The sequence below is a fragment of the Octopus sinensis genome, unplaced genomic scaffold, assembly GCF_006345805.1.
Source record: "Octopus sinensis unplaced genomic scaffold, ASM634580v1 Contig12447, whole genome shotgun sequence".
NCBI classification, from domain to species: Eukaryota; Metazoa; Mollusca; class Cephalopoda; order Octopoda; family Octopodidae; genus Octopus; species Octopus sinensis.
In genome coordinates this window covers 159,568-187,284 of record NW_021832602.1, presented here as the reverse complement: position 1 = coordinate 187,284, position 27,717 = coordinate 159,568, and the positions used below count along the sequence as shown (strand labels likewise).

General features: G+C 36.5%; 1 protein-coding gene and 1 non-coding gene across 2 annotated transcripts; one reads left to right on the top strand and one right to left on the bottom strand.

Moving 5' to 3' along the window:
• Positions 1-4,848: 4,848 nt before the first annotated feature.
• On the top strand, positions 4,849-7,862 carry LOC115229334 (28S rRNA (cytosine-C(5))-methyltransferase-like). The gene is made up of 3 exons (XM_029799702.1): positions 4,849-4,854; positions 7,069-7,662; positions 7,698-7,862. The coding sequence occupies exons 1-3, from the start codon at positions 4,849-4,851 to the stop codon at positions 7,860-7,862; spliced, it is 765 nt and encodes a 254-aa protein (XP_029655562.1).
• A 12,943-nt stretch (positions 7,863-20,805) lies between these two features.
• Trnac-gca lies at positions 20,806-20,877 on the bottom strand. The gene has a single exon. It is a non-coding gene; the product is annotated as a tRNA-Cys (tRNA).
• Positions 20,878-27,717: the final 6,840 nt, after the last annotated feature.

Below are 27,717 nucleotides of genomic sequence, written 5' to 3'. Positions count from 1 at the left end.
GTTCCTTGATATGCCCAGCTGGCAGCGCTTGTCCCACGACAATATCTGCTGGACAGTATCAAAGGACGATGTCTCCACGAACTGGCTTCCGTCAGTTCCAGAGATGTTATCGAGGTGGGTCGAAAATATTTCAGCCACCTCAACCGGGTCCGAAACGAGGGTTCCATCAGAGCGTTTAAGGCGCACTGAATTTGCTACCCCTCTCTCCGACAGGCTCTTCAACTGTTTCCAGAAGTCCGGGAAGCGGGCGTCTACGCGCTCCACCGTGAACTTTCAAATTCGCGGATTTCTCTTCTGATCTCCCTCCAAAGCCGGCTAATCCAGCCACGAAACCAAACGCGGTTTTCCTCGTAAACGCATTTGTCCCGTTGTCTGGATAGCCGGCGCTTAAACTTAATTTTATTTAAGACCCGGTATGGGAGCGTGGAATGTGACTTACCCTGCACTGAGTTCTATTTAAAATTATCTCGCATATAATCAGTCAGAACAGCATTGATTCCATTATCTAACGCCTCCAACTCACGTATATTGGCACAGGTATTCCCCACCAGAAGTGAGGGCAACCTGCTGGCCATGAACCTCTCCAGGTTGGCCCAAGAACCCGACCGGAGGTCGAAGTATCCCGGAACCCTTTGAGGGACTGGCTCGCGGAGTTCGTGCAATAGAGGCAGATGGTCGCTTCCAATATCGGGCAATAAAATTGTTTTACTAACCCAATTTAGCATTACAGGACTGACCAGAGCAAGCCCTAGCCAGTCTCGTCCGCCTCGCGAATCGATGTGGTTTGGCTCACTTGAAGTCCGGATTTCCAGCCCGAGGTCTTCAACCAGCGTCTTCAGAGCCAAACCATGCGCATTGGTTACCCTGAAACCAAGCTCTATGTGCTTGGCATTCAGGTCTCCAACAACCATCGCCTTTGGATGCTTTCCAAAGAACTCCCGTACGTGCCAGGAACACGCCGTAAAGTTCTTCGAATACATCGCCCCTAGGTGAAATGTAAAGTTACCTATACGAATCCTTACTTGAAGGAATTCGCATAGGCTACAAGAACATAAACCTGAACTTTGCAATGCGAGGTACGGCTTGTAGAAGAGGCTAGTTCCCGTGCCACATATTGACCCCTGTTTCCAGGGTATGTGACAACAGTTGTAGCCATCAACTACGTACGGACCCCCCTTTACCTTCGTTTTGTTGACCACCAGAATGTCCGCACTCGTGCTGGCCAACATCCTCTGAACGGCGTCTCCTTTACCGGACAAGGAGCGCGCGTTCACCGATATAATGTTGAGCATCATATTGGTTCCTCGCCAAGGATCTTCTTGGCCTCAGCCATGTTGCATTGTAGCATATCTGCTACACTGCACTTCGTCGCCCTACATAATTTTAGTAGGCACACACACAACTGCACCTCAGGACTAATGGTGTCCTGGGGAGCACGCTCGCCAGGGGGGGAGTGCGGTGGCATTTCCACGTATGGAGGACGCCTTTTCCCCCCCTAGGTTTTGCTGGGCGGTATCACCTGTAGCCCACTCGGAAGGCTTAGCACGCTTCGGCATCCGAACTGACTCGGATGTTACTGGCGGCTCAGCCGACTTTGTCGGCGAAGGTGGTACCGACCCGCTCGAAATGTGGCTTGCAGGCTTCACAGGCCTTGCCACCGAAGCAGTCTTGGGTGGTTTGGACTGCTTTGCCCGCTTGCCAGGTTGTGGCCCAGGAGCTGCGACGCTAGCCGCGCGACTTACCTTCGAGATCACACCCGCATCTACCTTTCGGGTTGCCTCCTTGAACTTAGGGCAACCTTTGAAATTGGCACTGTGTCCTAACTTACCACAGTTGACACAGTACCTCTTCGTAGGTGGCGAGGGGCATGTTTTGCGACCATGCTCCCCACCGCAGGTCAGGCACTTCGCCTTCTCAGGACACCTCGTGCTTATGTGCCCGAAACCCTGACACCGAAAGCATTGGGTAACTTTCGGGCGGGGCCGGACAGCACGAAGCCTAACATAGCCGACCCTCGTACCCAGCAGTATGAGGCGCTCGGCTTCCGCAGGAGATCCCAGCGTGACCTCCACCACTTCAAGAGGCCGGTAACCTTGCTTGAAGCGTGCAATGGCTGAGGCACTAGGGTACTCCCTCTGCAGGTGCTCTAAAAGGTCGTTATCCTCGAAGTCCCGGGGGACCCCAAGGAGGAGGACTCTTACCTGCCCTACCTTGCGTTCGAACCTGACAAGCCGATGCATGCCAGGACCGAACGGGATGGACTTTTCCAGCTCCCTTTCGAAACTGAAAAAGTCCTCAGACTTCTCCCACCCAAGCAGGAATTGGGTGGGCTCCCTCTTCAGGACTCGATACCGCTTAGACGGCTGTATCGAGTCCAAAATCCCTAGGATTTTGATGACTGAGGCCTTTCCACAGGTGGGACGGACCTCTAGTCGTGCTACAACGCCGAAGGTAGTTCTATCCTCGGCGCGAGCGGTCTTCTTTGACTGTGGATTCATCTCCGAAGACGAGTTGCGAGTACCTAAGGTGTTTAAGATTGGACGGCAAGCGACACATTTAGGTTTCCCCACGGTACGCCAGCCGTCCTCACGGGCTACCTGAATAGGTTCTACCACATCCCCTTCTGATCCCGATCGCTTTGCACCCCTTTTTTCTGCTTTAATACTCTCATTTTTGCCTATTCAGTCGCACGCCAATAAAAAGAAACTATAAGAGAAGAGTAATAGTCTGCCTATCTCGGAATTAATTTAAAAATAATTAGCCTTCGATAATAAGAGTACTCTTACAGAAGCTCCGTAAAAAAATTTCTAAACAATGGGATAAATAGTTTGTTGAGCGGAATGTCGGATTTAATGAATGCTCTGGGTACTTGCAAAAAATAATTTCGAATAAACTCAATAAATTTTGATGTTTATGTGGGAATTAATGAGAATTTACAAAATTCTTTATCCCGCATTTTATATTACACAAACAGAAACGACAATATAATACACAATCGTTAAGAATCATAAATTAATAGCTTTGATGTGATACGATTTTGTTATCTTAGGCATGTCAACAAACTGCTCGGATCCTGAGGCTATTCAATTCTTAAAAGAAACCCTTCATGACGTTCCTGCATCATATAATAAAACTGAAAGTTTGTATGATGTCATATGAAAAAATATGAAACCAGGTTCTATAAAACGTCATTTTGAACATTAACCAATAAGATCGATTTCTTAGCAGAAAAAAACTTAAAAGATAGCGACTATGAGGAGATAACGTTAGAAAAAAAGCTTAATACTATTCATATTTCTTTTCCTGCTGAAGGAGAGAAAGCAGGGCGCTCTTTTATCAATTTATAGGGATCAAAACCTCAATACGAGACAAGACTTCAACGAACAAACAGAAATTGGCAGTCGCTCTCTTATTAGTTGTATGTACTATCTTAACATGGGTGTTGAAGTTCCTCAGCGCGATAGGCTGGCTGGAATTGTTGGGCATACCTATTATAATGACGGTCGTAACTTTGATTGGTCTGAGGTTTTAGGTGATTTAATTAGTGTGCACTCTAGCATGATCTGCAAAATGCCTATCTAGCTGTTTCCTAGAAAATTCCTAGCTTTTGTCGATAATTTTGCCACACCTGCAACAACTTCGCTGTCGAATCTCAATGCCAAGACGTATACAGATGTCGATGCGGACTGATTTGTTGTCCAGGAACATACTGGCTGTCGAGATCTGTGACGCATTAAGCTAACCGGCCGAATGTAGTTGACCAACGAAATTAATACCTGCCAACTGAGACGGTGTGTAAACGGATAATTTCAATTATTTGTGAGTTTATATCATCCCAGTTCTTTTGGACTAAAGGAATTTCCGGGATTTTAAGCCCACGAGAAACCTATTCGTTGGCACCTGCGTCATATTATGACAACTCATTTTGTTCAGAAAAGGGAAAAAGAATAGACTTTGACGAAATTAGTGGAAGCGAACAACGACGATAGGTAGCATGGCAGAAATAAATAACCGCAAGAGCGAATACTGATGGCCTAGCAACAAATAGGAAAATTGACACGTATTATGTCACCAGGTTTAAGTTTAATATTCACCAGAAACTCAAAAACTTTGCCCAGTTGGGTCGGCATTAAAATTAAACTTGATTTTTGAACAACCGAACGGCAAATAATTTTGGTCGTCGGGCGTAAAGAACGTTCCCAACAGTACTGGGCCGTATTCCACCATAACATTTATTTAGAGCCGTCAGGTTTGCGGGAAGAATTAAATTCCTTTACATAGGCATCAAGCGCCTCCCTGCCTCAGCAATTACCGGAAACCTCTATTGATTGAAAATCTAAAATATCGAGAATATCCTCGATGATAAGGTCCTTAAAACCTTCCCGCTAAAAAGTTATATTCTTCATTTTAGTTAAAGTGAACGACAAAGATGTCTTTTACTTACATAATGAGGACCTTCAAACCTTCCCACCAAGAAGGCTACTGGCGAAACTCTATTTTGAGTGCATTGTTTGTTCGGAGATCAATCAGATCTTCTTCGAGTTCATGATCATCTGACACAATTTTCAGATTATACAAAAATGGACTCAAAGTCCATTCATCTGAAATGTTTAGATCCGTTTCGAAATATACAATACTTTTAAATGAGACATGATTTCTTAAAAAAGAGTAGGATTTATTGAATTGTCAACCATCTTTTCTAAAATCGGAAATTCGTGAGATTGTATGTTTCTATTCGCCGACGTCAAAGAGATAATTTATTTTTGAATGCAGTTATTTTTTCGTGGCATTTGTATGTTAACATCTGTACCTTGAAGTGATATACTCAAATTATTCATTTTAGTGAAAATGACGGTAAAGTAAACCAGCATTTGGATAAATTCGTGTGATTCCAAATATTGCAAATATATCAGGGATTGCAAAAATTTTCAGCCGATGTGCCATAAATAGAAATTTACAATTTTAGATGTGCCTAGCAAAATTATTACCTTAAAAACCAAATTTACCTAAAACGGATTCAATTTAAAGAATCATTTACTAAAATAATTTTAATTATTTATCTTCTTCAAATAACCATTTATTTAGGTAATATATTATAAATTTGGATGTTAGTTTTAATTCAACAAACCTCGAAGAAAATTCATGAATTACTAACTGAATTAACGATTAAAATTCTAGAATTTGTTTAAATAGATCTATTTTTGCATGGAAAAGTAAATCTAATTTTAGGAATTTTTTTAGTATTTTTAAAATATTTAAAATTGTTGAAAAGTACGTCAAGGTTAAAAACGACCAATTTGGCCTCAAATGCCTGAATTGAATCAATCGTGTGATATAATAATTTATTACCCCTTTGCAAATTCAAGTTCAATTCATTTAAATGGCACGTAAAATCTGCAAAAAATGTTAGTTTAAGGATCCATCCAGGGTCGATTAATTGTGGATACTTATCAATTACTTTTTCACCCTGTAAAAATATTTGCACTTCATCCAAACACTGGAAAAATTGTCCAAGAACTTTTCCACGGCTCAACCATCTTATATTGTTATACATAAGTAATATCTGAAAAAATTGCTAGGCGTGACAATCCAGATATGTCAGTACTATTGTCAACACAAAGGAAAATGAAATCACAGAACTTAATATCTTTACTTTGTTGAAGAGAGATATTTTCACTCATCACCAAAATTCTTTCCTTTATTTCGTGAGAGGGTAATGTTTTTTATTTTTTCTATAATTTTTAGATTTTCATTGAATGAGAATGGTGCACATTTTATCCATGCTTCTTTTATATATTTACCATCAGAAAAAGGCTTCCCATGCTTCGCAATAACATGGGAAATAACTTAATTACCACGGATTGAATCAGATTGACTGTTAACAAGTGTTCTGAGTGTTTCTGATTGTTGAGAGTTCTTTTTTTTAACTGAGATGCAATTGTTTCTCTTTGTTCATTCTTAGTTTTCTCAGATAATGATTTGTGAATAGTTTGAAAATGGCGTTTTATTGAGGATGTTCGGAAGGCAATTTGGCCCGAGCATAACACACATAAAGCTTTGTCTCCTAAAAATAAAATATTAACCTCTGTTCAGCAATCCATATTCTTTAATCCATGAAGTTTGAAATGCTCTGCCATTTGATTTGGCTTGCTTTGATTTTTTACTTTCCATTTTATCCAGTCTCAGACTCTGGTGATAAAAAGGTTTACGGATATTAGGACGTAACTGAATTGGGCTACAACATTTTGAGGGCATCGAGGGAGGGGTCGGATTTATATGCTAAGAGTATACTGTCCGCCAAAAGGGGTCAGAAAATGACGGGGATTTGCCAAAAAAACAAATCCCGGAAGACAGGCGACCACTCCAACACGGAATCGAACAAGAAGAGCACAGTTTTAGTGATTGTGGGTGTTTATAGCATATAGACCGTGTGAGTATTTAATAATATTAAAAACTTGTCAAGATTGAACATCTCCTTATGACACTGCGGATGACACTTCAAATCTGCTTTTCTATTGATTGACACTCCTCAGGGCTGTCTTGCCCATTTTGATACTCACTTTTAAATGTGAACAGATAGGACTTGTTCTTGTGAAGATGGAAGACTGGTCTCACGTGAGACAACGATTGTGGAGTTAAATAAATGGGTATATATTCCACAAGTAATTATTTGAATTATATTAAATACTGATTATTTAAAAAACGTATTTAAATATATTATTCAAAAGTTGGCCACAGCTTGTGAGAACAATGTCTGTGTACAAGGAGGCTGCAGATATCTTGCATCAGCACAGAAACGGATATGGAGGAATTAAAAATTTAATATACAAAAGCCAATTTAAAGTTTAAATAACCTAAACATTTAGAATAAAAACTCCCTTCTCTCTATCCTATCAGGCACTTGCAATAAATTCACTATTCTACACAAAGTCATAAGCAAATTCCCCCAAATCACCCAATTCATACAAAATGAAGACCTTTCCCTCATTCTATTGCACGAATATATATTTGGCAAAGGAATCCACAGAGCGAGGAAATTCCAAGTATTTATTTCATGTTAAGCTATAGAAAATATTCAACCGTAACCGTGACGTTATTCAAAAATCATTCTCGCTCGTTGATTTGAATGAAACTGGCAATGTCGTCATTCCACGCTACGTGCGAGTGAATACAATCAAAGCCAACATCAAAGTAGTCTGTGACCATTTTGACCACTCGGGATTAAGTAATTACAAAATCGATCCAACATGTCCAAATCTATTAGTTTTTCCGCCAATGACTGATCTCCACACTCATCCTCTGTACACTCAGGGTCGAGTAGTCCTTCAAGACAAGGCTTCATGTTTGGCCGCCCACTTGCTCAAACCTCCTCTCCACGCTCACGTGATTGACTGTTGTGCTGCCCCTGGGAATAAGACATCTCTCTTGTGTGCCACCATGAAAAATTCGGGCAGGGTTTTTGCCTTTGATATCGACTCCGAGAGAGTTCAAGTCCTCCAAAGGCAAATGACACTTTTTGGGTGTTCCTCTGCCACAGTCTTACACAAAGACTTTCTGTCGGTGGACCCAAATGACCCCTCGTTCGACCAGGTGACTCACATTCTGGTGGACCCTTCCTGTTCTGGCTCAGGTTGTGTGGGTGATATTTTCGAGGGATGGAATGTCCTTCTGTCAGGCCGGACACCCAATGCGAGGAGTACAGAACGCGGATTCGGTCTCTTAGGGCATTCCAAAGACGGATTCTGATCCATGCCTTGTCCTTTCCTTCAGTGAGACGTGTGATCTACTCAACCTGCTCTATTAATGTCGAGGAGAATGAACATGTCGTTCAATTTGTATGCATTTGGGTGTTCTATGACTAAGGCACTCGCCTCCTGTGGAGACCGATTTCGTCTGAGGGGTCTTATGAGGAAGTGGAGACATCGCGGAGTGGAGAAGGTCGGTAGATTGTGTGTCCGGTCTTCCCCTTCAAAGAACAAGACTGGGGGATTTTTTATTGCTTGTTTTGTGAGAAGATAATTTTTTGTAATTGTTAGTAAGGATTAGGAGGCCATGTCACATGTGGGCTTAAATATAGTGGGTTACTCGTTTGGACTGACTGGAGATCGACTTGAGTTTCCCAGTCTTCGTTGGTCGAGTAAATCTAATTTAGTCAATATTCATATATTTTCCAAAGCTTTAAATTTAACAACGAATTCTATCCAGGTCGTGGATTGAGTGTTGTCTGCCGTTCGTAATGAACTATCCACAGTCACTTATCCTCTCACAGACGTTGTAGAAGGCGGTCTCCTCCTTTTCTTGAGTACCACACTGATATGCTTGCAGTTGACTGTCTTTACAATTCAGTTTCCGCTCTGGCAATGTGGGAGTACAGACTCTACAAATGTGACAATTTGACAATTAAATGTGCTAGGAGTAGTCGAGCTGTCTTTGCGCAGATTGGACAGATTTTGGAGAATGCCTACCTGTGTCAATTGCTCTAATTGGCGTGTTTTAGATATATTATGATAAACAAACAGACTGTTCAGTTGTTCGTCATACTGTTCATATTCCTTACTGATGACGGCATATGTCCGAAATCTCTATAGATCACATGTGCCTCCATATTGAGGATCACCTGCTCATATTGATCACGGAGTTTTCCAAATTTTGATCATTTCTACACTCTTCTGATTAGACTAGACCAGGGGTCGGCAAATACTTTTGGAGAAGAGCCAATTTTGAACATTTTTGGAAATTTCGAAAAATTGAAGAGCCACTTTTTACCACTTGTCAAAAATTTAAATTCATAAAATTAAATAAACATTAATTTAAAAAATAATTAAGAATTCATTTTAAAAAATTAAATTAAGTAGACGCATTAATGAGAAATGTGATTCCTCATTTCTTTGGAGACTTCTTATGCAATTTTTTTAATTCATAATAAGAATCTGGAAGAGAATTCCAAGTTTCGAGAATCACATCTTCAAGTTTCTTTTGTATAACATTAATATCATTTTTAATTTTACCAGACAATGTTTCTGTTTCAAGGTTTCAAATAATTCTGAAAGACGAATAATTTTGATGCCCATAATTTCTTACATGTCAAGTCCAATAGCTGCATTTCGAACTCAGCTGCGTTGATTTCAAATGGCAAAATAATTTAAATTGCTGACTTTAGCACGTAGAGCAGTGATTCTTAACGGGGGCGCTGGCGCCCCCCTGGGGGCGCTGGAACATATTAGGGGGGCGCTGGAATTTTAATTTTTTTAATTATTATAAATATTTTATTAGTTTTTGTAAATCATTATCACGTGCTTTTCTATTAATTCTAAATTCAAATTGTCTTGTGTGTACGTAAAAAAATTATTCACTGATAATATTTATAAATATTTGTTAATTGTATTTAATATTTTAGAACTTTTTAATAAATATTTTATTTATATTTTATAGATGTCTGATAAAAAGTAAAACGACGTATATATTCGGATGAATACCTAAAGTTTGGAGTGATACCCTACGACCATAACAATTCACTTCCAATGTGTCTTATGTGTAAAAAGGTCTTTACAAATGAAGGAATGAAGCCTTCAAGAATGCTAAATCATCTTAAGATTTGTCATCCTGACAAACTTGATGCGGATATCAATTATTTTTCTAATCTGAAATATAATTATGAAATCGTCTTATGATTAATCAACTATTTACAAAAAATTCGAAGATGCTTGAAAAAGGCCTATTAGCATCATACAAAATATCGCAATTGATAGCGAAATCAGGAAAACCTCATACTATTGGAGAGTCATTAATATTACCAGCTATCAAAGAAGTGTTAAATTCAATGGTTGATTGTGATTCTGAACAAATAATTTCATCAATTCCTTTGAGTAATAGTTCTGTTTCTTCCAGAATTGATGAAATGGCATTTGATATCGAAGAACCCTATGTGCATTTTTAAGAACAACAAAATTTTCAATTCAGATTGATGAATCGACATTCAACGATAGTGTTGCACTTTTATTAGTTTACGTACGTTATATTAATCAAAATGATGTAATTCAAGAAGAATTTTTATTTTCTGAACACCTTGAACTCGATACAAGAGGATTAACAATTTTCAAAACTGTTGAACAATATTTTTTGAAACATGAAATACCCCTTAGCAATATTTTTGCTTGTTCAACAGATGGGGCACCTGCGATGGTTGGAGTTCATCGTGGGTTTTTGGCATATATGAAGGAAAAAGTACCGAATATTTTTACAATCCATTGCGTCATTCACAGACAGCATTTAGCTGCGAAAAATTTAAGTGAGAGGCTGAATGAATCACTAAATGTTGTCATATGTGCAATAAATCGTATTAAAATGCACCCATTGAATTCGAGAATATTTCGACATATTTGTGAACAAAACGATGAGCATTATGAACGACTTCTTTTGCATACCCATGTTAGATGGCTTTCAAAAGGAAACTGTTTGTGTCGATTTTTTGAATTGTATGATTCAATCTTAGAATTTTGTCAGTTACATGAGCAGAGAATTTTTAGGTAATATTCCTTAATCATTTTAGTAAGTTGATTTTATTGAAAGCTGATATAGCTTATCTAGCTGATATTTTTTATAAAATCAACCAAGTAAATATTAGCTTGCAAGGAAACAATATCAATTTAATAAATGTAAAAGGAATTATTATGCCTTTTATTGAAAAATTACAACTTTATGAAAACAATATTAAGAAAAAGATTTTTATTAATTTTCCAAATCTACAAAAATTTGGGGTTATTTTTTGTAATAATATTTATTAGGTCGAAAAATTAACGGATTCTGACTGTGAATGCTTTTGCTTGCATCTAAAAATGTTAAAAGATGACATGAAAATCCGCTTTGAAGATTTAGAAAATTTAAAATTTTTTGATTGGTATATAAATCCATTTGAAACTGAAAACGTTAATTTATCTCAAGAAATAACAGAAAATTTATTAAATCTGAAATATGACTTTGAAGCTAAAGTCATTTTCAACAAATATGGATATCAACAATTCTGGGTTACTCATAGAAAAAAATATCCTTTATTGTGGAATGAAATTGAAACACTTATAATAGCATTTCCTTCAACATATCTAGTTGAAAGAGGATTTAGTGCAGTCTCTAATATTTTGACCAAAAAAAGAAATAAATTACAAATTGTGAATAGAGGAGATTTGAGACTAAGTCTGTCGACTATTGAAGCTGACATAAAACGATTGACAAATTCCATCAAGCACAAGGCAGTCACTAAAATTTTTTTATATAAAAAAGTTTGGTTTGTGAATACCCTTTTTAATTCTAAAAAAATAATAAGTAATATTCGAAAATATTAAAATGAAACAATTGGCGAAAAAATTGCCAAATAAATCTATAATTGAAAAAAAATAAATTAAATAATAGGGGGGCGCTGAAATTTTGAAGCTTCGAAATTGTGTCAAAAGGGGGCGCTGACTTAAAAAAGGTTAAGAACCACTGACGTAGAGGGTTTTTATAACGAACCATATGTTTGCTTTTTCTTTCCTAAAATCCTTAAACCTTTTTATATTTAAACATTCTTTTTAACCTGTCATTGAAAGATTCCTTCATATACAAAAGAGCATTTTTAAAATAAGTTTTATTTATAGTTCGATCATTTTGTCAAATATTGGCGTAATTTAGGAAGATGTAAAATTTTGTTCTATATCCTCTTTAAACAGAATTAATTTTTTTCAAATAATATCACTTCCTCATACATGAAAAATGCAATATTTCCACTCCTTTGCAATTTTGAATTAAGTTTGTTTAATTCTGATGTTATGTCAACCATAAAATAAAATTTCTGCAGCCATTGGTCATCACTTAATTCGTCATAATGAATTTTTTTCTCATAGTTAAAAATTGAAATCATTTATTAAAAAAATAGTTAAAAATTGAAAGAGCCTACCGTAAGAGTTAAAGAGCCTTCAAAGGCTCGCGAGCCTGCTTTTGCCGACCCCTGGACTAGACTATTTATTGACCCTTCAGATGTTCCTCCTATCCTCAAACTTCTTTTTGTTTGACCAGTTTGGGCTAGTGGGATCGAATGTTGTCGAGGACTGTCAATTCTCCTTTTCTGGTTTATTGATGATACGATTTATTCTTCTATTTCTCTCTCACCTTCTTCCCGTTTAGAGTCGAGAACAGATAACTTCTGTTTAAAGATAACTTTTGACTGGCGATCTCCCAGTTTTGAGGTCTCGTTTGGAATTATGACGAGAATGTCGACGTGTCTTTGTCGAGAGTTGCCAGGTTCTCGTCTTTTGCCTTGATTTTGTTAAATCTTATACTTTTAAGTCACATTCGCTGTTTTCTAATCTGATCTCGTGTCAAATGAGTGATTCTGATGAAAAACGGTCTTCATTTTGAGCCACAATTAGATCGTAGTCGTGTTCTATTGAGGATTTAGATGGAACTGAGAAATGTCGCTATCTAATGTGTAATAGATTAATTTTATAACACTCTCAAACGAGAAATTATGGAAAAAGTTGGCAAAGAATACATATTACTGCTATTTAGTGTTTATAATTCAGTTTTAACACCCCAAGAAGACTAATTACTTATTCAAAATAATATTTCTTAGTTCATTCATCTGTTCACTGACCTCACATCCCCCGCTTCTCAACTGCCGACAAGCACTCTCTACAATTAAAAAAGATAGTCACCCTCGCAAATGGCCAAGAGAGCACATTCGTGTGGGGTAATACTCCCCGCTAACATACGGCACACCACCCCTCCACACCGCCCTGGAATCAGCAATGTCATTTCAGTCACAATATTAAACAAGAGGGACACTCCTCCCAAAAACACAGCAGCCTCACTTTTCCTCGTCTCCAGTACTTGTCTCAGATTGGCTCTATTTTTCAGGACGACTTCTCTACACACAAATACACTCACACCACCTTTCTATCTCATCGTCCAACTGTGGAATATCCAGTCCAAACTGGCTGTGAATCAACTTTCCCAACAACTCAATCAAAGTACTCTAAGATGTTTTAGACTACTCTATAAACTGTCTTTGCAGTGTCGTAGATTGAGACAAAGTCATTTCTCAGTGATGAATGTAGTTTGTTTAGGGTATCCATTCTTTTCATCTTATCATATATTAATGATTGTTACCTGTGAATCAATTATATAATCAGTTTCTAATATATTCTCTCTTATTGCAGTCTCTCGTAAAACAAAATCAACAAGTGGAAAACCGACATTTTTTAATAAATGATTTTCAAAAATGGAGCGAATATTTTGCGATTCTGTTGTGAGGCACTCCAAGCCCTTTCCATAACACAAAAACTGGGGTATCCACGTGCCAATATAATCTCGAATATACGAAATTTGACCATTCGAATCACAACTTTTAATTATTTTGCTTTCTTCAACAGCCTGCCTTACGACAAACTGAAATTCCCGGACCAGCACACTACCAATACTTACATTACTTACTCGTCAAATATATTGACTAGAACTTCATACATCTCCTCATTCGACGGACAGTTTACTCTGAAGAATTCAAAATACTCATCTTTTGTATAAAATGGAATTATATTTGCCTCCTACTGGATTAGACAGTCCGGGCTCACATGCGGAATGATCTTTCCACTGAGGGGGTATTTTTTTGAACCTCTTTTCACTTTGCGGAGCTTATAAAACTTTTATTTTCCATTTGGTTTAAGACTATTTTAATCCTATCCAAATTCTATAATAAATATAATATATATTAACCTGATGAGCGTACTCCATCATGCCTTCTCGAAGCTTCTGAGTTATGGACTCGACGTAGTCCTCTAAGATTATCCACCTCTCCTTCTCTATTCGACAGTCCAGACTCTCCAGGTCCACCTCAGATATAAAGGAGATGACGTCATCACCTTCAAATTCTTCTGGCAGCTTAGAAGATAATTATATGAGAGGTTACAATTGTGACTAAATCAATATATTTATTAGTTCTCAGTAGCGCCAAAATTATTTCGAGTATATTTTCGCGCTTAGATAATGTTATGCAACACGTGGTCAGGTGGTAAAGTTTTTCTTGTGTGACCATTTGGGTGTATTTAAACACATTACGGATACCACATTTATCATATAAGGAATACTCTAAACATATATATACTAGTACATACTTATAAGACCAAATGTATCAAGGCTATTCTTTATATGCATCTCTACTTGTTTTAAATAATACAAGGACAACCCTTATACAAGACATCCACTCCCTCCACTCTTTCCTTCAACAGAAGGAGAGGAATAGGCCTACAATACAGTAGAATTACACACTTTATGGCAGCACAAGTGATTCCTCGAATGACTGCCTCACATCGGTCGACAGCCTGAGTAGAGTAGAGCACATCTCCTCCCTCACTGAGGACGACTCCCTCAATCCTTTGGGATATGACCTTCACTAAGACGACTAAGGTACCTTGAGGAGTAGAGAGTAGGGAATGTCCAACTCCAATGTTATATCAACTAGCCTTATTCGTAGATTATTTAAGAGTAATGTCCTTAATTTATTTGCTAAATCTTGGTAAAACTGACTATCATTAATTAAATAGAATACTTTGAATATAGTTGGTCGTCTATTTTGTCGATGTGCGTATTTTCGGTTAGAAATGTTTCAATAATACAATTGATGTCATTAATACACACATTTAAGTAATTAGCAAATTTTTGGATATTCAAAAAACCTAACAAAACTTACAATATTTACCTTTCAAGTTAATTTGGTGGGATAAACAGTCCTTGATGTGTGTTTCAGTCATTATATACTGACCTGAGCGTGAGAATACCAAATTGATGTATTCCTTTCGTTGCAGTACTTTAAGTATGTCGAGCCAATTACTTTTGGACAATCTAATATATTCTTTTATTAGAATATGAACATTGCAGGTGATTGGTGTATTTGTACATCTTGGAATAGATCCACCAAGTCTTGTAATGATGACGAATCCATCTAATAATTTATTTATTATAAAATTATAGTTTTAGGTTTAAAATTTATTCGAGCAAAAAGATTAATTAAAAAGATCTGTAACAATAGTATTAACCCAAAAATAAAATATTGTTTTTTATTCTGAAAGCTAAAGGTCTCTATTTTTGTCGGCTGTTATAATATTTCCATAAATATTATAAATCAGTATGAAGTCTTTGACAAATTCACGTGAAAGTATACTGTTCGGATATTTGCTAGCAAAAATGTGTAGACTTATTTGAATGGTTGAAAATGGTTTCTTTTTTCTCAAGAATTGGAGAAAACCATATGAGCCATACAGCCATTTTTAATTAACTTTATTTTATACATTCTTATTTTGACAAACTCATTTGCCACCAAAAATGTTATGTAAAATTAGAAAATACGACAATCAATAATATCAGCATCAATGCGGAAAAGTTTAACAAAAGTAGCAATGGCACTACTAATGTAGGTGATCGTCCCATACTGACCAGATTGGGGAGTAGCATGCAAATAATAATAAATTCCTTTCGCATTACCACATTTCAGAATACTAGGCTTTTGTCGTCCAACATGGTCAGCACGACACTCCACATAATGACTCTCAAACTCTCAAAAAGCAAAGAATATCTCATTCGCCTCATTCAAAATTCGATCAAAATTAAACCAATTAAAACTCAGACTGGACTGACTCCGACTTGTCACAGTTGGAGTACCAAATCATACTCTATGTACAGCTGCCTCAACCCATGGTGACGGATCTACCCTATGAATTTCTCAATTGCCAAAAAAAAACTTCATCTCCCTGCAGTCATCTTAACTCATAGAAAGGACATACCTCGTCAGTCAGCATTGAGTGAAATTTTTGATTGACCACAATAAATCCTCCGAGTAGTAATTAAGCATCATTTCACTGTGCAGTACATGTATTAATAACTTTCATATTCGAGAATAAAAGTTCTCAAGCACACTATCTAGATATCCATCAACCTCTCTACGTTTTATTCATTTCCCTTTTTTGTAAACACACTTTCTTTTTCGAATCTACTGGGCCCACTGTTCTTTGCCCTCTCTGCTAAAACACTTTAACTGCCCTCACTAAACTGCGGTTGTCAGCCACATACGAGAGACTGCCTCAAAGCACTTCCTATCCCTACCACGGGATTCCTCGATGAGTCCTGCAGGTTTGCATCTGTTTACTCTTGGGTTTGGACATCTGCCAGTCCCACTCTTGTCGGTGCTGGACTATAATTTCGCCGAAAGGTTTCAACGCCTTGTCCTGCAAAATAGATGCTTTCTTTAATTAAAAATTTAAATCTCTGCTTTATCTAAAAAATTTTAATTGTAGAGGTAATAGAGTTATGCATCCTTGAATGACTTCATATATCTTTAATTCATGCAGTGGAGCAAAAAAGTCATGGAACGCTTGGATATTTCTACTAAATTTTTTATCTAATTTATTTTTTTCTAATTCTTGTTGGAGATTTAATATATTAAGGACTGTAATATAAAAAGGAAATTTAAAATATAAGACATTTTAGATTAATTGTTGAAAAAACTAGTGACTTGAGTAATTTATACTGCAACAATTAGCGCTTTTTCTGTAAAAATCAATTTATTGAAGATAAAAAGTCATGGAACAAATCAAATTAATATTTAGTTCCATTCCCTTTTTAAATAGTATTGCTTACATTTCTTTTTGCAAGGATAAATAAGCTTTTGACATTCAAATGGAGTAATCTTTTCTCATTCTTAATATCACATTGTTTTTAAATCGTGAATGTTTTCGGTTTCCTTAAACCAACGTTCATTTTTAAACTTTTTCATTAATGTTCGATTGGATTTAGGTCTGGTGATTGCCTTGGCCATTATAAAACATTTATTTTATTCTTTAGTAACCATTTAACAGTCATTTGTGACTTATGTTTCGGGCCGTTTTCAAGACAATTTCCCTTGGATAATCATCTTACTTCTGTATATAAAAGTAACCTAAAATAATCTTAATTTTATTGATGATGCATTCAATTCTTTGGATAATTTTTTGCAATTAAATGGTGCCGATGTAAAATACAATGAATTAAAGTGGACATGACGTTTTCTAGCCACTTTGCAAATTATTGGAGCTGTGAGAGACCTAAAGAAGCTTTAAAGCTGAAACGTGAGAAAATATTGGTGCAGAAACTGTTAAAAAAGCTTCGAAGCATGCCAAAATCACCCAAACAGATATAAAAATTTAGCCCTGAAGCCACGGGAAAGAATTGAACGTTCCAAAAGGTTAAATTATCGATGTCTTTGTTTACAGATTTATTCAAATGCAACCAGATTTCACTTCCTTCACAATCACAAGCTAGAAATTGTGCTAAATATATTGCTAATGAATATATGGATTCTTTCAGGATCAAATTCAAGTATTCCATCAAATTTTATTTTTTAGACAACAAAAAATTTTTTCGATAATCGATGAGACTCAAATCCGAAACCAACGATATGTCGCGGTTTTGGTGGGATCAATCAAACACCCTAAAATTACTTATTTTGTCTCATTCAAGCAAATTGATTTTGCACATACAAAAAATATTATAGCCCAGATTGTTGATGATTTGATCCGAAATCTTATGATTGAAAGGGATAATTTTATGCTTCTTATTTCTGATGCTGCAAGGTATATGATGGCCGGTATTGTCTTAATTCATTTACGATTTAGCCGGGAAAGTTTTAAAAAATCTATATCCTAATTTTTTCCATGTCAATTGCGTCGCCCATATTTTACATAATTGTTCAATGGAGGTCAGAAAATCTTATCCAGAAGTCGATGATGTGATAGCTAGCGTACAAGCTGCTATTAGGAAGAACAAAAAGCGACAATTGTTGTTTTCAGAAATTGGAATTTCACCAAAAGTCGTATTGACTAGATGGGGTACCTGGTTAAAAGCTGCATCTTATTATTCAAAAAATTTAATCTCAGTGATTAATATTTTCGAGTTAATTGAGAACGAGGGAATTTTAGTAACTTCTACGAAGAGTGCATTGAAAAATGATAGATTAGTACAAAGTTTATGTGCAATTTCGCATTGCTATTCACACATTCCAGGTTGTGCTTAGATAGTAATTTATAGAAAAAATATTAAAATTTGAAAGTAACGAATGCACAATAGACTACGCATATTCGACTCTTAGTGTTATAGAATTTGGGAAAGATGAAATAGAGGTTAAAAAATATTTGGAGAAAAGAATTTCGGAACCGATCTAACGAAAATTATTAATATGGAATACAAAAATATCTCTCCTAAAGATTATTCATTCCTTCAAAACTGTCAGCCATCCTCAGATCTGTCGAACGATACTTTTCGCAATTCAGGAGTTTCTTGAGGTCAAATAGAAACTTTAGTACTCAAAATCTGGAAAATTACGTTATGTCAATTTTCAATAAATAGTTCTTAAAATAAGTTTTGTCTTCTATTGGCTCGTATGAAAGTTTAAACTAAGAACTTTACAAGTTTAAGTTGAAAAAAATAAAGTTGTTTTTTTTAATTTTAAAGTTAAAAATTTTGGTTTATAGGTTAATAAAGTTAACTTTTTAAGGTTAATTTTTTTCAATTTTTAAGGTTAAAAAATGTGACCGGCCTTATGCTAAAAATGATGTGGGGAGTTACTATCTTCCACAAACAATGAAATTATGAACGGGATGTATTTCTTAGTTATAATATCAGCAACATTGACCGGTTAAACTTGATGAACACCGCCGTTCGTTGCAAATCTAAAATCTGTCATTCAGCAAAATACTTGTCCGTCCCTATTGACGACGCATTTTTCCTGAACACGTACTCGGAATACCTATTTGAGGTGAAACTCTTTTAACCCTTTGTCACTGATCAGAGAGAAAATTGGAAAACTCTTATCGCTTCCAGAATCATTCCCAACATTCTTATAGCATGATGCTATAAATGTAGTCGAACCAATTCGTGCTATTAGCGACTTCAAATCAATAAGAATACTAAAATAGGATGACCGGGCAGATAGCCCTCACAGTCATGAACGACGACATGGTTTTGAAACTTATGCTCTCTTCTTATTTAGGGCGAAGTAACTGGAAGCCTCCAAGGGCATAAGACTTCTCTTCGGCCAAAAGATATAAGTTCACTTAAATGAATCAGAGTAGTAATCAAATCTAAATCAGACTATAATCGAATACCTTAACGTGAATTTTAACTTACCTGAAGCCTGTTTTCCCAGAGCCTGCGATGTCTTCCCTGCGATCAATTACTAAATTGGCAGGGATGTCTCAATTTACACAACATTATTTTATTGCTGAAAAACACCCTAAATATTCTTACCCCATGAACTGTGTTTTAATAATATACACATTGATAACTCCTAAGTTTGTTGGACAAACTAATACTAAAGCTTTCCATAAATAAATCAAGACAAATAAAGTGAGACATAATCTGGATATAGAGACTTTTAAAGATTTGAGTGCGCCCTCAACCAGCTCCGTATATCTGCCTTATTTCTGTTATACATCACCTCAGTGTTTCTTTCAGAAGTGGGTGTGTCAACGGTTCAAATTGATGCAGTGTGATTTTATTGATTAAAATTTTTTTATTGTCATATGATAAAAAAGATACGTCATTTTCGTCTGTTAATTTAATTTACTTATAGGGGTCCTGCAGAGTTTCCTGCCTGAGGACAAAGTCAGAATGATACATGTACTGCTGGAAAGACAGAATTATCTGTTGATGTTTGATTATATTTCTGAAAGCGGTTTTGAAACGAATGTCGACACACCTCTCTAACCCCTGCTGTTTATAATCAACCTGGAACCCACCAATGACCACCTTATCCGTGATTGCACTCAAAACATATGCAATTACCCCTTTGACGATAGAGGTTGGAGACAGGCAACCCTCCCGGTAGCCTTCGGCGGTCTCGGCATCCGCTCATGTTCCGATCCATCTTTCCCTGCTTTTCTTTTGTACTTCTCCTCGAGCCACACACTTGTCATGGAAATTCTATTCTCCTTTTCTGAATTTTCTTTGGACATAAATGTGGCTCCCTTTAGCGGAGCCTGAAGGGAAGAAGGCCTTTACCTTCCAAAGGATCGAATGTCTCAGCCAGCCTGGGATCTTCGGTCCTGAACAACCAGGTCTCGACTGCGGTGACAGGAAACGCTCTGATGGAACGACCATCTTCCCTTTTGAGGGTGGAAAAGCAGTCGTATGGGATGCAACCTGTTGGGACACATTTTCTGCCTCACACCCAACTTCGTGTGATCCGGAGGATAAATCCGCTGCTATAAAAGCCGAAGATAAAAAACTTACAAAATATTCCGGCCTTTCGGATAAGTTTCTCGTGCTGCCGATTGCGGTGGAAACGTCGGGTGCTCTCAGTCCAAAGACGGAAAAACTTTATTCGCAAACTCGGGACCAAAATCTTCATGCGCACTTACGACCCTCGGGAGGTAGACTGGCTTTTCCAGCGGTTCTCGATCGCCGTTCTCAGGAGTAACATTTTGGCGATCAGTAAGGTCGTTGGCCTTCCCTTCGATTAATCGATATTAATTGATAACGAATATTTAAATCATCAATGTAGAAACAAAAAAAAATTATCACTGTGATTTAATAAATTTTTTTGAAGAGATCGAAACAATTAATCAGACGAATTTAATTAGTAGCAGAGGATAAGATGGAATGGCAATTTCCAAATTTAATAAATTACACCAAATTCACCGAGATTAAACCCATGGATCCAAAGTTGTTGAAATAACTTTGTTTATGTTCCTACGGAATGTGTCTTGATAATTAATAATAATAAAAATTTATGATTTTTTAATAAATAAAAGGGCGCAGAGGGAATCGAACCCCCGACCATTCGATCTGCAGTCGAAAGCTCTACCACTGAGCTAAACGCCCTTTTGATTTTTTATTTCATATTGTAGAACGCCTTGTTTTGTCCTTGTATCATTATTACATCGGGTTCATTAAATTCAGACTATGCGAATTTGAGAATATTGACACGAATGTTTGGAAGGTCCTGATATCCCATCAAGCCTGGAAACATAGATAGACTTTATTTTTCAAGAGATTAAATAGGAATAGAATTGCTCCCTGTGGTAAATATAAGTGAGCGAAAGCTTCTTTATTTTCTCAACAAAATTTAGATGTATTTTTCTTATTGTTTGAAGAGAGATGTAATTTTGAAAGCCGCCAGATCAAAGAACACACGTGGTTACTATCAAGGAATTCCTTAACAGAAAGTTCCAATTTGCAACTTCGGAAAGCCCAAAACTGAATTTTTTGAAGGATGTACAAGAAAAGTACTTAATTAAGGGGATGCGAAGAAACCCCTTAACTCCATTTTGTTTAATTTCTATGAAGATTTGGACGTATATCTAAAGGAATCGTCTTGGTGGTTTTCGAATGGAATTAAGTGACCAGAGCCGAAGGGCTTCTGTACATTATACAGGACCGTAATCTATTTTTCGACAATTTATTTATTAGCCCAAAGTTGCACTTCATAGTGGCAGCCGGACATAAACAACAGTCACAATTAACTAATCGAACGAACACCGAGGGAAAGAATTGTTTGTCCCGAGCAATATATTTCGACAGTGCTCGAACTTATATTCAGTTGTTGGTTATCCGGAAAACATTGAGGAGTATGCGTGCAGAACATAACTTTGGAATGATTCCGTCGGACGAATCCCTAAAGTCCCGGTTTTACAAATGGAACAACGGAGGAAGCTGTGCCGAGTGTGGCCATTGAGTCGAGCTTAAGGACGATCACAAAAGAGGACAGCCCTGTGAAATGGATGAGTGTGCCTATCGAAGAGATTGGCTTTGCCTCGAAGAGACGGAAAATCGACTGAAAGCAGACATTAATTAAAAACTAATTTTATTTGTTTCCATGGTTAATAAACATCTTATCTTATTAATGAATATGTGATTATTCTAATTTATCTAGATGATGATTTTTGTGAATTATCCATGCCATTCTGTACTGTACTCAGCCAGCCTTTGTTGCAGGATCTTACTTATCACATTAGTTTGAATCATCTATTTTGAGAGAAAAAGAGTTCTTCAAAATAGCTAATTAAGTGTCAGCAGTGGCTGCGCCTCGGATTGCAAGCGAGTTACCTCGCAAGATTGCGATCGATATCCTCTGGTACAGCCATTTTGAGAGTATTCTCATTATTAAATTTGTCTAAATAAAAAAAATCAATTATAATTAGTTATTTTTCAATCAAGAATTAACAAACTATCAATTGAAAAATAACAATCACGTTGTCTACAATATTGATTATGCCAAGTCCAGGTGTCTGAATATAAAAATCACAACATAGTCTTTGAAACAGAAATTCCGCTTGCGTACTGTACTCAAATAATTAAAGTAAAAGTCTGCCCTTTTTCCAAGTAAAAGCCTCAAATAAAAAATTGATCACTCTTTTAAAGGACAAGTTTATAAATTGAAGATCATTCAAATATCTTGGGATATAAAAAAATTAGAACAATTTTATTAGGTTAAGAAAGAAACCAACAATGAAGAATTACTCGTAATGTAATCATTTAGCATGCTCTTCCAGCCAGATATTTCTTGGGGACTAAACCAAATCGCGATTTCTCTCCGGCACTTCATTTGAATCACTTCCGTGAATAATGTTCCTTAAATTAATAAACCCACATACACACCTTCCCACATCGATTCCGTAATCGCCTCGAATTGTGCCAGTATTTGACTCCTGGGGATTTGTTGCTCCGATCATTCTTCTCGCTGCAGCTACGATATTTTTTCCTTCCCAGACCTAATTGATTTTTGAAAATAAAATACCATTGGAACCACAGGTCCACTGTTAGCCATATAGTTAACCATTTTGCTAAAAAATGGTTTATCTCTAAGTTCTTCGTAGTGCCTAGATAACACTTCTTCTGATGGCTAAAGATGACCTGATTAAATAAACATTAATAAATTTCATCGACAGAAGTTTGTATCCTCGTCGTTCAAACCGAGAAATTATCTCGCCCACTAATCCTCGTTGTACACCGTCTGGCTTTATCATAAGAAAAGTTTGATCCATTATTAAATAAACGACGACAGAATTAACCACGATAAAATAAGTCTATTTTCTATAGTGCTAAACCATTCTAATACATTATTTTAAAATTACAATCAAATTTACTATTATTAAAAATTTTATCTATTTAATTTCATATGAAAAATATTTTTAACAAAATTAACAGTCACTTAAATATGCCCCAATAGTCTAACGAGCTCTTTTGCATAAATATTGAACAAGGCATTTGCTCTGCATCGTCCGCTCCCGATTGGGACAGGAGTATTAATACCCATTCAGAAACCAGGAAAACGAAAGGGCCCGTCTGGAAACTTAAGACTATCACTACTAGTCACCACTTTAAGGAAAACTCTATCAACTATTATTTGAGACCTTATATCAAAGTCCGTCAATCAATATCTTTCTTACAGTCAGAGTGGTCTCAAACAGTGTTCCCTCTAAGCGAGTGGTAGCTATGCGCGCTGGGCACATTGCATTGTGCAGCGTTATAAAGTGACGTGTGCAAAAAATTTTTTGGGGGGGGGGAAATTTCAATTAAAAAACCAATGGTTAAAAAAATAGTCTAGTCAATTGGATATCTCTTCTGTTTTTTATTTTGTATCCAAATTTGTATACTCGATCAAGATCCACTGTATTCCCACTTGTTAAATAGAACTTGATTCGCATGATCATCTCCAAATGGTCAATCTCAAGTCGTGCACGATCACTCATTTTGAATCTCATCTGTCGGTCATCCTTAGACTCTGTGAGCAAGCAGCTGATTCCAGTCCTGCTCGAATTCTTAATTTTATTATTGAATCTGAATGAATTTATGGGTAATATGTCTCTTCAGATAATCCAATTTCCATATATCCCAGTTTTTTCCACTCGCAAAATCACAATCGCTTTAGCGTCGCCACATATTTTTACAAACAACTCCGCAGTCTTCGGAAAAACTAAAAATATCACCCAGTTGCACATGTTGGGGAATTTTTGAATCTGGTGTTAAGGTTTCGACGTACTCTATCAACCATTCCGGCTTAAAAGAAGGAGAATTTTTCTTAAGTCTCATATCAATATATAGACACGTTTTCGTTTAACCATTAAAAAAAAACGTTTTGAAATGAAAATAAGAATATATAAATTCATATAAAAAATTAAAAAAAATAGCAATTTTTAATATTATACTTTCTACTGCGCAGAAAAAAATTTCGCTGCGCAGCAAGGTGCAAACTGCTGCGCGGCCGCGCACGCGCGCAGCTTAGAGGGAACACTGGTCTCAAACCCAAAAGATGTACAGCTAATGTTGTTTGGAGCCACCAGTGAACAATTACATCATGACAGAAGTACAAACGATCCTTTCATATCCTTGGAGTCGACATGAGTAAGGCTTTCGAAAGACATTATTGATAAAGACAGTCTGCGCATGATACATTTGCTATTGGCTGAAACTGAACTACTTGTCAAAGTCGGTTCTAAGGAAACTATACAATTTTCTACCAATTCTGGAACCCCACAAGGAGATACGCTATCGCGCCTATTATTCATCGTTTATCTGTAGGTAGCTTTGAGAGATCTAAGAGAACAAATCGAAATTCTGGACAATCACTTAATGGAACTCATTTACTTGGCAACTCAAAAGATATTACACGATGGAAGATCTTAGCCACAATAATAGTCAAAAAGCTACAATCGATTTTATTGAGAAAAAAAATTCATGCGAAGATGCGACTGCGCTTATATAACGACCAGTCCTCATGTACAACGCAGGTACTTGGAGTCCGTCAAGAAAAAACATGGAACAACTTGACTCTTTTCACAGAGACCAACTCAGTAGACTCTTCGATTATTCTTGGCCAAAGAAAATTTCGAACGAAAAATTATACATGCTGACTAGATGTGTACCAATAAGTCTGGATGTTATTAAAGCTCGTTTGCGCCTATTTGGTTATATTTTACGGATGAATGAAGAAACACCTCGCGATATCGCAATGGTGGAATTTTTTAGCATAATGAATATCCAACTTATAGAGGACGTCGAAGAGGATGTCTCCCTAAGACCCTTGTGGAGAATTATGATGTCATCGGGGTCGATTGAAGGACTCTGACAATCTAAACCAGCGTTTTTCAACGGGTCCAAGAAAAAATGAGGGGATCCACAGAATTTTATATTTGCAATATATTTTTAATGTAGTCTTTGTTTCTTTTCATAAAATGCCCTAAATATAAAAAATAAATTTTATGTACACTTAAATCACGTGTTTTAAAGTGTCCCAGAAACCGGGGGTGCTCTTCCAAACAGGGGTCTGGTTCAAACTATTGAATTATTGTTCATTTAATTTAAACTTTGGTTTACTTGCGAACAAAGTACTCTTTCACATCTTCAAAGTGTTTATATGCCGATAATAGGGCGTTGGCTATCATGCGACCAACGATTGGTTAATCTGAAAACCCTTTGTTGGGTCTCCTCGATTCGCCTCCTGTTGGACCACGATAACCGCGGACTCCATGATCCGCAGGCGTAGGCAATAGATAGTTCGAAGTACTGGCGGTAGATATTTGCCAGTACCGGGTGCGGCCCGTTTTTCCATATACCAGATAGAGTTCGAAGGATGTTCATTTTTTCGCATTTGCAAAGGAGGTTGTCTGCGTGTGGGGAAAAACAGAGGTGCATGTCTAGGGTTACCCCTAGGACCGTCTGACTCCTGTAGAAGGGTACGGACATATTATTCAGCTTTAAGTCGACTGAAGTCCTTCCCAATCTTTTTTCGGGAGTGAAGAGGGACGGGAGTCGGGAGTGAAAAAGTAAAAGAATGCCTAAATAAATGATTCAAAGTACTTAGTCGCTTGCTCAAAGTACTTAGTCGCATCATATCATGTTTGAACATCTTATATGCCTTCTAAGAAAATTAAACCAAATTCTAAAATAAACAAAATGGACTCTGAATTTATCAGTTTGCCTATCTGATTTGTTATGGATTCCCAATAAGTATATATCTAAAAAAATTTTGCTAAAATCCTGCAAAATTGTATCTTAACATTTAATTTTTTCAACAGATGGTGGATTGTGTAGATGGACATGATAAAAAACTCAGAAATACTTTTTGGAAGAAATATGGAAAATCTTTTCAATTATAAATCAGATAAAGCAGAAATACATAATGGTACTAAAAACTTATAAATTAACTATAGAATTGATCAAAGTAGACATAAAACGATCAGTTCATATAAATTCATTAAATGGCAAGAAAAAAAGATTTTTAATAATCAATGAGTCACCACAAGTTGAGTTATAATCAGAAAACGTGTTCAAAAGAATTTTTGTAAAACATGGTAGTTTTGTCAATTTTATTAATGATTGATCAATTGACTTTTCTATAAAAATCGTTGCATTTCTCTACGAAACACTAACAAAGAATTCAGTTTTGACTTTTCTAGCTTTTATTTTAGAAAATCTTCAAATAAATTCAACTTTGAGATGTCTTCTAAATCAAGAAGTATTCAGTTGTCAAATAATTCCAAATCTATAAATTCGTCGAGCATCAGTATCGATTCAATGAATGTTTCACGTTTATCATCTGTACTAAATATTATGTCGCTAACTACGCTGGCGACCAGGGTGACCTTTATAGTTGACAGGTAAATGATCTTTGATTGCAGTATCAGACCGTCGTAGTAGCGGTGATTAAGAGTATTTCTCCATTGATAGACATTCTTATTCTGGTGTTGATTAAAAGGATATCTTCCTCATAGATCATCGTTTTAGCGTTGAAATGAATAGATTTTAAGTGTTGACTTGTCATGCTGTTAAATAAATACGCATTTAAAGAAAAAATTATTTCCTGAAAATTATTTAGGGATCTCGGCTGAAGATCTAGGCAAAATTATTTTCTCCGATGAAACAAAATTTGAGTTATTTTCAGCAAATAAAAGAAATAATGTTCGATTTTTCGCGGTGAAAGATATCATTTTTTACCTACAGTTAAATTTGGAGGAGGAAGTGTTCTAGCGCCTGGGCTGTATTTCGTCCAATGGAGTAGGCCGGCTCGTTTTATTGACGGAATTATGACGGCTGCGCATTATTGCAAATTTTAGCACAAAATTTAAACCATCCGCCGGAAAAATGAGTTTAATAAACGACTTTGGTTTATGCACGACAACGACCCAAGCATACAGCTCGAATCACAACGAAATTTCTTGAAGAAAAAAAAATCAAACAATTTATTGGCCTGCACAAAGTCCAGATCTCAATCCAATCGAGCATGTGTGAGCCTATATAAAGTTTCAGTTACGCAATTTTGGGAAGGCTTGATAAGGAAACTTTAAAGCAAGAAGTTTTGAAAATCTGGAACAACCTCCCCCCGGAACTAATAAGAAAATATATTTTTAGCTTCCACAAACGAGTTCTGGAAATATATAAGGCGAAAGGGAAGCATATTAAATACTAATATAATTTTGGTCACGTTTTTTTTGAACAATGTTTTTTTGTAATATGTAGTTACTTTGAAAATGTAGCCGACAGTGACAAAAATAAAAATTGAATTGTGTAGATAGAAAGGTTTTAAATTCGGTATTCCTTGGAAATTTTACATAAGAATCAATAAAAATTGAAAAAACACACATTTTCAAGTGGTCACGTTTTTTTTGAACAAACTGTATATTGTAAAGTCACATCAAGTGTTCTTAAAAATATAGGTAAAGT